At 40.3% G+C, this 11,043-nt stretch overlaps 1 protein-coding gene across 5 annotated transcripts in view; it reads left to right on the forward strand.

Moving 5' to 3' along the window:
- ZNF521 (zinc finger protein 521) overlaps positions 1 to 10,424 on the forward strand; it is a 228,823-nt gene extending 218,399 nt beyond the window's left edge. For all 5 annotated transcript variants that reach the window (XM_088526660.1, XM_088526657.1, XM_088526661.1 and 2 more), the window contains one exon: positions 9,594 to 10,424. In XM_088526660.1, coding sequence (XP_088382786.1) covers positions 9,594 to 9,623 — 30 coding nt within the window. In that variant the 3' untranslated portion in view covers positions 9,624 to 10,424. The remainder of the gene's footprint in view (positions 1 to 9,593) is intronic.
- The last annotated feature ends 619 nt before the right edge of the window (positions 10,425 to 11,043 follow it).

The raw sequence follows: 11,043 nt of genomic DNA on the forward strand, positions 1-11,043 counted from the left end.
CACAGTGAGTGTGCTGAGTGCTATTGTGCAGGGCACCAGGCACTGGCTTGCAAGCTATTTCTTTGTGTCCAAGCTATCCCTTTGTCAACAGATATGCTCAATACCCTCTGTCATGTCATCAGGTAAGGAGGTGAATTGGGTGATCAATATGAGTGTGAAACACATCTGTCCATATAATAAGAGCAAAGGTAATTTACAACACTTTTCTTTCAGACTGTATCAAAAAAACTTGTAATATGACTTGTAATTTTGTTCAAAGGAATTCTTGAACATGCATCTGTGGAAAACTGGAAAGGATCATTGTTTTAAAGGTTGCCCTTTGCATATAAATCACTGCATATAAAAGCACTGTGTTCTTCCCCATTTTAATTGGGTGACCTTTTGAATCCTGTAGGCAGGAGCTTAAAATCAGGACCTGCTGGTCAGTTTAAGATTTGAAATCAATGAGCTGACCCAAGAGTTGCTTTGCTTCAAATCAGAAAGCCCAGAATGGAAGTCTGGGGAGAAAAAGGTCCACTTGGAAGGGTTCTTCTGACAACTTGTAGAAGACTGCATTACAGACTAAATAGATGTGTATGAAATACAGTTTCATTTGTCAGTTTAATCCCTGAAAAGGACTATCAGAATTCAGTGAGTACAAGAAAAACAGGAGGCACTGTGTAATATTTCCAACAGGACATTTCTGTGTAATTATCAATTTAAACTTCCATTATTTGTCACTAATTACTGCACTGAGCTGTTAAATATTTAGTAGTAGTTTGTTTAATTGGGTTTGACCTATAGAGGAATCTGTACATAACATAGCTCTGCTTACAGGATCTGGTTCCTGTCTCCCAGCCAGGCAAATTTGTATTCTTGTAAGATGAACACATATTGTCAGACAAGGATTTTTTGTTGCCTTTTTTTTTTTTTTTTTTACTTCTCTCCCTTTCTCTTCCACAGATTTGTCTTTAAAGTATCTAAAATTAGAGCACGGAGTAGGAGCACTGCTCATGGATGTAAAATGGGAGGGAGGTCAAACTAAAACTTGTTTACAGATGTTGTAGTTTAGAAAGCACCAGCATTATAAATTAAACATAACGAGAAAAAAAAATAAAGCACAGCAACAACTAGCCCATGAACACATCTGTCTGTAAAACACTGACTTAATCCCTGAATATCTTATTAGGCAGTATTTCCTATCAAAGGAAATGTCCCCTGTTACTCTATTGTGCAGTTACTGCAGATAAACAGGAGTTTGTTCAGCTTTGGGGTCTGCTTACTCTCGTGCCTGACTGTGTCTGATCTGGTGAAGCTCCCCTCTGCAGAGGGTCTGCAAAATGCCATCAGTTTGTGAGCAACATCCACGAGCAACTCTGCAGGCCTAGCCCTGTTCCTGTTTGTCCCCCTTCTCGTAACTCCCTTGGTTTCAGTGGAATTTCCTTAAAGCACACCAAGGTAATCATAATAACGTTTTAGAGTAATAACACTTCATATTCCTCAGAAGTGCCTCCTTTTGCCTTTTTTATTTATTTAAGCTTCTATTCCCACTTAGTGAATTCCTCTTCTTATTGGGGGAGGAACAGCCAATTTTGAACGTTTGCAGTGTCACAAAAGCCTTGTTTCTCTACACACAAGACATAGGCCTGGATGCTGTTCAACAACACACCTCCCTGCAGCGTAAAAAGACTGAGATTTTCCCTGGTTTTGGTGAATTGTCAACCAGTCTGACCAGCTGTAAACCAGTCCTAACCACTGCCCTGTCTGCCCGTTATCACCATTTTATTGTTTGTGGGAGTAAATCTATACACCTTGCCCCTACATCAAGACACACCCTGCCCAGAATAGAAGCAGCCATCACAAATTCCAGTACTTTTCAATGAAGGAAAACGAGGCTTAAGAGCGACTACTACAGGCACCATAGATTAGAGCACCTTTGAAGCCCCTCTGATTTATGTCAGTGGCTTAAACCAGGGCCCTTGCAACCTCTGTGATGAGGGAGGTGCAAAAATGATGCACAGCCACTTTTACATCTGCCTATTCACTTCTGGGTGACGGTGGTAAAGGTCCTTCTCGCTGTGACTAAAAATATATGACATTCTCTTCCATATAGCAAATCTGTGATATATATATATACCTATGTATAATAATCAATCCAAAAAGGAATCATTAACATTTTACTAGTGGCTTTATGGAAGTCTCTGAAGAAAAATAGATGTCACCCTCTCTTTAAATTTCAGTTTGCATACCTGGCAACGTGCTCTCCAGAGTTTTTTATGATTTTGTTTTCTCTGGCCCAACTGGAAATTTTTGAGCAGGAGAATCAGACTTTTACATAAATATTACTGAGTCATCAGATCATGATGATTACCAGTTGCGCCATTTCAGAGTCACTAACATACCACATCAAATAGGTTATAGCTTAGGTGAATGAAATTACGGAATAGCTGCAGTTCAATGTGAGTTTTCCCAAATTATCCTTGTTGACTTGGCCACTGTGTATGAGAAAGGACCTGATTCTCAAAGTCAAGTGAACACCAACTCTCCACGCATAAGTAGTATTTGCAGGTACGTAGCTTATCTTGGGATTTGAACCCTCCTCCTTTTTTTTTTTTTTTTTTTTTTTTTTTTTTTCCTGTGAGGGAAATAGCCCTGTTTTAGTTCAGTTCAGATGCTTATTTCACTATAAATCTCAGGCTCCAGAAGTTGCATTTTCTTAGCTTCATGGTGGTGGTCAAGCTTGGCTTGGATGAGACTCCATCGTAGCCTGCCTTAACACATTTAGAATTTCCCTGATAAGCTTCCTGCTCCGGCACCTTCACCGCAGTCTTGAGGACACTGGTTGTAGGCACAACTTGCCTGCAATTTTTTCTGTCCTCTTCTGAAAGTCTCCATTTGGCTTCCTACTTTTCACCTATGAAAAACACATCAGACATCATCTCCTTTCCAAATACCTCATTCATTCAGGATGATCTGACTATTGACTTATGAATATGTATCTATTATTGTGTCAGAAGCAATGCCACTCCTGGGATATACTACATTAAGTATATATATCAGCTCCAAGATTTCAGATATAATAGTTTAAATTAATTTATTGTGTTTTTGAAGGGAGAGCAGAGACCTGGAGGAAAAAAAGTCGCATCATGTTTGATGAGCTTCAGATGATCTTGCCCTCTGAATTTCACCTATGTCAAAAATATAAATTGTTTACAATCTGAGCATTAGTAGATATTCTGTCAGTACAACTAAAGGTTATAGTATAGAATGGACCTAGATTTGTCCCTACAGTAGAGTTATAACCTTCAGCTAATTCATTTGGTGGAGGTGCAGTGAGGAGAGGATTGACCTTCGTGTAGCAGCACAGATAAATCCCACCTGCACTACACTTTACCTGCATTGTAACTGAGTCTGAAAGAGTCCACATGAACAGCATCTCCTTACCTGCAGCATCATTAGCTGCTTGCAGTAGCAGAGGAGCTGGATCCTTAAAGATTTGGGCAATTCGAAGAAGGCTTACAGCTTTCAGATGCTTTGAAATGGCCCAGATATTCTACTGCAACCACTACCTGACTATGCAGATTTGGTTTCATGTCTGATTTGGGGCTGGCTGAGCTCTTCCTCTCCTGGGAGGAACATCAGGGAAAAAAAATCCTAACCCTGAGGTCTGTGAAGCTGTGAAATAGTCTCCCGTGAGAAGCATTGGAAGTTCTAATTAAAATTGGACTGGGCAAAATACTTGAAATTACACTATAGGCAATAATCCAATGCTGGCAAGGTGGGTGGAGAAAACATCCTGATGAGCCTTTTATATCTTTAAATTCTATGAATTCTTTTTCATTTATTATGCTATTTCACCTTTTTTAATGGTGACACAGTGTCATGCATAAAGGATTATAAGGTGTTACTGGGAGCTGAGTAAGATGATGCTAAAAGTCAAAAGAAAATGCAATGGTTTTTCTGCAGGTTCACAGTGATTATATGGAGACAAAAAAAAAAGGGGAACTGACTGTGTAAGCGAGGGACATCAGTACAACCTTTCTGATCTGTAAGACAGTGGCAAATGGCTGCAATGTACATGCTTATCATTTTGACATTGCAACTCATATTTTCTGCTTGTGAAGAACAGCCACATTTCCCCAAACCTAGGTATGGAAAAGTCCTTTTCTGTGACTGTGTGCATGACTCAGATTGCTTGAGATATCTTCTATCTAAATGTTTCAGATATCCCCCAAAGCCTCAAATTAAATAATATCTTTTTGCATCTTAATTTATCATGTATATTTAATCTTAGTAAATATCTCGTCAATATAGTCTTGGGTAAAATCATAATATAGTTTACCAGAAAAAACACTACCATGATATAATGAGGGTTTGACAAGAAATTGTGTACTGCAGCACAGAAGCAGCACAGGCTTGAAGAAAAGGTAGAAAAAAACAGCCTTTACTGAGATTTTCCTTAAAGTTATAGTTATGTCTGAATAAGTTTCATTTGTTTGTTTTCAGTGTTAGCGCTTTATAGCCCCTTTTCCCCTTTCCCTGCACTCCTTTCCATATGCTGTAGTATTTCACCCGTTCCCGGTGCAGAGCTTTCTGTGCAAGAAGCCTTATATCATGACAAGCAGCTAAGTAATGAAGCATCAGACTGAAGATCTGGAAAACATGTTGACACTGTGGAACTGAGTTTTTGATTCAGCATTAACACTACACTTAAGGTTTTGCTGGGCTTGCCTTTTTCACCTTCCTTTTTTTCTCTCCCATCAGTCCTGGAAAATCCAACATCCGGTTATTAGCTGTAGACAGTTTGAAAAGTGTTGCACCGGGTAAGAAGTTTGGAATAAAAAGAAGGGAAGAGAAGCAGAAAATCTTGATTAGAAAGTATAATTTAATAGAACATGTATTGAACCAAATGTATTGATTAATGTGGAAGATATAGTACTTATATTGATTCAAACTAGAGATTTAGTACTAAAAGCTGTAAGCCAAAAAGCTGTTGCAGATTGCTACAAAAGTCAGTTTAATGCTGTCCTTGAGAATGCCTTCACAAAGAAATTCTTCTAATGTTTGAGGAGTAGGTAGAATGCGGTATATGTCAGTTTGATCCCGGAGGGTTTTATTTTGTACTCTAATAGCTGTTACGAGCCTACATTATATCCAAGGAGTAATTTTCCTTAGGGGTGCCCAGCTCGCTTTGTGTCAATATTCTAGCATTTTAAGTCACGTACAGTATATGCTTCTGGGAACAGTGCAGGAGCCAGCCAGACTCATAATGGTCTGCATTCATTAATAAAGGCAGAAGCTTCTGTCCCTCCATTGCCCACTACAGGGATGCCTCCCTGGTCTTCAGGGACCCGTGCAGACACATTTAAAGAAAGCTTTATTTTGAGTGGGTAGGAGATGAAATGCAGGACTTGCAGGCATTTCCTAAGTCAGCTATATGCCCGAGCACAGGGGTGACCTTAATGGGTCAGAGAAGAATGCAGGTCAAAAGACTTATTATCCAGCCTGTTGGAAACCAATTGCTTTTGTTAAAAAAAAAAAAATGTAGTACTTAAAGGTTGATAGTAATGTAGAGTTCTGTTTTACAACCTGCAACTGTATTGCAGTGCAGTAGGATTTTTTTTTTTCAAACACACAAAAAAAGAGGAAAATGATCCACAATGTACACAGATAAAGGACTTCGGATAAGTGATAACATGTAGGGTACCATAATTAGTTAATCAGTGATGATTGATTACTCATGTTTGTGTTCTTGAACTAAGGGAAAAATAACATGCTGCTGTAGTACTCTTACCATCTGTTGAAATAATGCATCTACATTTCATCTTTATATTTCTTTACTTGTACCCTCTTTGCACTGTTTGTCAGGTACAGCCGTATCCTGTTTCATCTAGTCATAAAAAACAGAAGTCTCATTTAAATAGAATGCAACCGCAGTTCACATTAAAGATTTTAATGGGATAATGAGTCTGTGGTTATCTATAGATATTTTTTCTTTGCTAATTCTGATGCTGTGAGTGGGAATTATTTGCTAGATATTACATCTCATGTTCTGTCTGAAATAAAAAACATACACCAGACAGCAACAAAAACTATTGCCTCTTTGTCTCAAGGAGGTCTACAAAATAAATCTTTCCATATTTTTTGCAGAGGAGATTCTTCCAGCCAGTGTTACAGTGAAACTTGGACATGCTTTTAACTCCCTAACACTAACAACAGGGATACCCCAAAGCATTTTATCCGGAACAGGGGTGTCATATAATGTTTATAGCAGCTCACACACAATTGGGATTCTGGGCTCAGATCACAGGTTCTGCTGTGAAGAAGCCTGCATCTCTTGAAACAGGACAAATGCACTTTAAGACTTCATTTTTCAGTATAAAGCATGTCATAATAAGATTCTTACAGATAATATAATATGTGCTTTGTAAATAAGAGCAAGATAGAGGAATTGAAATTGTACAACAACTTTTCTGCTTTGGTTTGCTTCTAATGTAGTAGCAAACGTGGTGGCAGGCAGAGCTTTCCTTCCCAGTTGCTCCATTTTGTGCATGCAGAGTTAGCATTTGCATTCACGGACGCGTTCCTCCTCGTGACACCAAAAGCTTTTGGAAACACTACCTTAGCCATTGCTGAAGGCCAGGAAGGAGCACGTTAGTAAAATATTGTTCCCTTTCCCTTGCTAAGTAGGAAATAAACATTTTTGCTTCTCAGTGAGACTGCTCCATGGCTAAGCAAATTTCGGGGTGGTGAAGAAGGGCAGCATCTGATATCTGCTGTTAGCAAATTACTCCTCTTTGGCAAATGTATGTAACTGTTCCAAAGCCAGCAGAAACCATCCGGAGGTTCCTGGGAGTTAGACTTCCACCTTGGGCACTGCATCCTCAGCCCAGGGGCTCTCGACTCGGATATTGTGCTTAGCAGGGGCACGCGCCACGAGGGTCAGTTCTGTGTGACCCACCTGCGGGACCCGAACCAAGATGTGCAGTGCGGAGAAGAGCGGAGAACCCTGCCCTAAATTTTTAAACACAACCCCCCTCATAAAAACAGCAGCAGTTCATAACGGGGATTAATGTTTGCAATTTTCAGTCCCTTAGATGTGGGGTCTCCAGTAGATGGCTTTCCGTGGAGTGCAATATGGCTCTCGGTGGGATTGCAGAATTTGCCTCTGTTTCTTATCTCTCCACGCGCATCCCTGCTCATCTTGTTAGTGTTGTGCTTCTTGGGTGCTTTTTAAAATGTATTTATTTGTATTTATTTTTACTCTGACTCTTAGCCAAATAGGCATTTCTCTCACTTTTGGGGAACATCAATTACTTTGGTACCTGTGTTCTCTTTTGACTGTTGATAGTAGGTTGCCTGTTTAAACCTATGCTGCTCAAATATTTCCTAACTGTCATGTTTTCCTTGGCACCTCTTGTTTTCTTCTATTACCTCTTCACTATCTCTGGAGCATCTCATTTTGCACCAGGGCACAGGAGTCAGGGACACCAAGAGCAAGGACCAGCCAGGCTTCCTTGCATGTTCTCTTTTGTCTCCCTTGCATTTGGACCCCTCATTTTTTTAAATAAAAATGTCATTGTGGCCACAGTTACAGCTACACTTTTGACTCTTGCTTCTCTTCATCCAGACCCAAACTGATTATGCATTTCTTGGTTAGCTGAAAAAAAAATAACTGACCCATGCTCTCCCTCAGCAGATTTAAAACAAAAGATATTCCCCCCCCCACCATATCTCTCTGCTAAGTAACAAGCGGTAAATAACTTCTCAGAAGCGAATTAAAAACCTGAATTGAGGCTGACACCCAGTATTTAGCTTGTCCTGTTGTTTCTAGGTACTGCCAGGATCTCAGCCCGTTGTGTCATGCCATAAGTGCTGCAATAAGTGGACAAAACAGGATGACAAAAGAGCTGACTGTCAGGCTTAACTCTTAATTTCCTTGCTTTTGTGGCTTGAAGTCAGGCCCCATTACCTGTGACCAGCCAACATTTTACTCGGCAGTGTGTTGTTACTGCATTACAGCATTTTGAAATGCTTTTACGTGAAGAATAAGAAGCTAGATGAAATCAAGTGGTATAGTGTATTTTCTTAATACTCTGGCCTCGGACAGTCTGGAATTCCTGCCATCAGCATTAAATCATTTTGTATTCACATCTGGAAATTGCATCTTCAAGTGTCACTGGGTCGTTTTCCTTTAATCTTGAGAATGGCACTGCATTACAAATTCCTCAGTCTTACTGTAAGATCCTTTCCTTGCCAAATCTCCCATGAACTATTGTTTGTGTGCGTGCATAGCTTAAGGAAAGAAAAAGGGAGGCAGAACCATTAGACGGGTCTGCGATCATGCTGTATTTCACATTTGTTTTGCCAAGGCTGTTTTTACATGTCCTTTCCTGGGTGGCTCTGGAGGGTATGGTTCAGTAGATGTTCACTTCATTGAAAATGATTGCTGTCTTCTGGGAACAGGTTCATCCTGAAGTGCGCTTGTCCAAAGGAGTTTGAAGACAGATCAACCTAATAAAGCAGAGGAAGGGGAGCGCACGTGCTAGCAGCAATTTGTGGGGTGCAGCACCCTTCCCCTCTGCGTCACTTGCCCAACTCTGCCCAGGTCACTAGAGGCAAAATTCATCACTAATCAGTGTCTACCTCCCTGGCTGTGAAATAGCACTCACAGACTTCCCCCAGTTTCGGTGGAATTAGTTTACCTTGCAGAAAATGTGACGCGTGCTGGATTGGTTCGCTGCTCTTGGCTTGATGCTTGTGGAGGATCGGCGCCAGTGCAGGTGTTGAAAGAGCATCTCTCATCCTTAAAAATGATTGACTCCATTAGGGCAGTGGTACGAGAGAGGGTGAAACTTATTTGCTGCTAGAAATAATGTTTATTCATTACGTGAGAAAGAAGGATTTCAGGCTCCCAAAGTCTATGCTGGGTCACCTTGAATAAAGCAGTACACTCACTTGAGGAAAAACATCTGTGGGTTTTGGTGACTAAAAGAAGAGCTGTGGCAGCCCTCCTGCTTTCTCATCAGTCTTTAAATTCTGTGCTGGATGCAGAGTGGCTCTTACCACAATATACTGTGCTCCTCTTTAGGGGGAAATAGGTTTTAATGCGATAAACCACTTGAAGTGATGCCACAGTCTAGGAAGCAGGGCCCAACTAGCATATCTGGGGTTATAGACAGCAGTGGCTTTTATGATAAATAAATGCACTCCTCATCTGCATGCAATATAGATCTGATGCAGTATGTAAGTGGCCAGCAGCCACACGGAGAACGTGCGTGTTTCCCTCGCTTCAGCTCTGCTCAAGCCTACCTGGAGACATTGCGTTGCCTTGTGACCGTGTGAAACAGCTGTAGAAACGTTTGTGTCTGCTAGCAAAGCTGCTCCTGGATGCTTTAAGACAGGGAGGGGTCAAATATGTTTTCTTCCAGTCCATTATGTCGCATGATGTCGGTAGGATTGTTGGTGCATCTTTCTGTCATGCAGAAATGCCTATCCTGCAACTAACCTATCAACTGAAAATTATATCCTCAGTACTAGACCATTTTGTAAGAAGATTGGGCATGTGTAATTGTTATCAAGAAAGTAACCTATTTCTTTCATTTTTCTTACAGAATCATACGATGACCCAGCATAGCAGTTAGTGCAAGGCCCGTCTCTTCCAGAGGATTCTTTGTGGCACAAAAAGGGAACACATTTTACTCTTTGCACGAAACTTTCATTGTTAATGTATATTATTCAGAAACATTGTATTGTACCATAAAACTTGTATTATCGAAACTGTTGGATGTTCATGTGTTTGAACTTTTGAGCACCGGATAGACTTCCTGTATATAAAGTGTTGCACATGTATTATGTTGTCTGATACTAAAATGGTCTTATAAAGACAAGTGGACTTGGGCCCTATTCAAGAAAGATAAAAATAATAATAATACTGTGTGAGGGGAAAAAGCAGCTTAAGAAAATGTGTCATTTTCGAGCAGGAGGGAGAAGATAATAGCTATGTTCCATTACAGCTCTGTTTGGCTTTCCTTTCGTTTAAACTTCAGTCTAGAAATCTCTCTCTTTTGGTATACAAACGGATGAATTCAAGACTATTTTTTATTGCTGAAGATTCTTGCAAAAAATTATGAAAAGACTCTTTCTCACAGAGCAGGAACCCACAGTTGAATAAGGCCCGTATATATATTTGTAAGCCTTGCGATATGACAGATAGCATTACCATATATGCAATAGTTGTTATGTAGATTGTCAAAGAATTTTTTTTTCTGGATACCATTTGAAGCTTTGAGTGTTCAAGACTTTCCTTAATGATTTCACACAGCCAAATTCTTGAATCAGTTGAACTAACCTGTATGTTACTGTTATTAATGTTTACTCTGCGGTCTGAACCTGGAGATTACTGGAATTGTTTTCCAAAAGGAAATAAATTCAGTTTACCATTACGTGTGAGCGTGCTTGTGTCTTGCCTTTTCCTTTGGAAGCGATGTTATTGCCATTACATTAATGACATAAAGAACCACCAAGATCTGGAGTCCCATTGCCCCAGCAGCTCTGCACATGCTGACTAGGAGCAAGTCCCTTTTCACCGAGCTGGGCATTTAACTAGATGTAACAGAAAAAACAGCAAAGTAAATTGCTCTTGAGGGTTAATCCCTATTTCTGTTTACTTGTTTGTTTGGTTTTTAATGTGGCAATCTCAATCATGTCATACCTGTACATTTGACATGTTGGCTGCCAGATCAGTCACTGCTTATATTTTGTGTATAATTACTGCACAATCAGCATAAGATTATTTAGTGAGTTGGGTCTAGCACTGAAAACCAGCAGCCACTGCAGCGGCCACAGCACCATCCTTGCCCACCAGTAGCCCCTGCCCCACAGCTCAGCTACAGAAGAGGAGCAAAAAATCATCCTCTGCTACCTTAGTAGGGTGTCCTGTTGCTTGAAGTGCTGGATTTGTGCCATGGAAACCAACATTGCTGAAATACTGCAGTTAAAGAGCTGCACATCACAAGAGTCCAAATGGCTGGAGCTGCTTGCCTATTGCTGTCAGGGTAGATA

Source organism: Tinamus guttatus, unplaced genomic scaffold, assembly GCF_059628265.1.
Source record: "Tinamus guttatus ecotype Peru unplaced genomic scaffold, ASM5962826v1 Tinamus_guttatus_pri_ptg000249l, whole genome shotgun sequence".
In the NCBI taxonomy this organism is placed as follows: Eukaryota; Metazoa; Chordata; class Aves; order Tinamiformes; family Tinamidae; genus Tinamus; species Tinamus guttatus.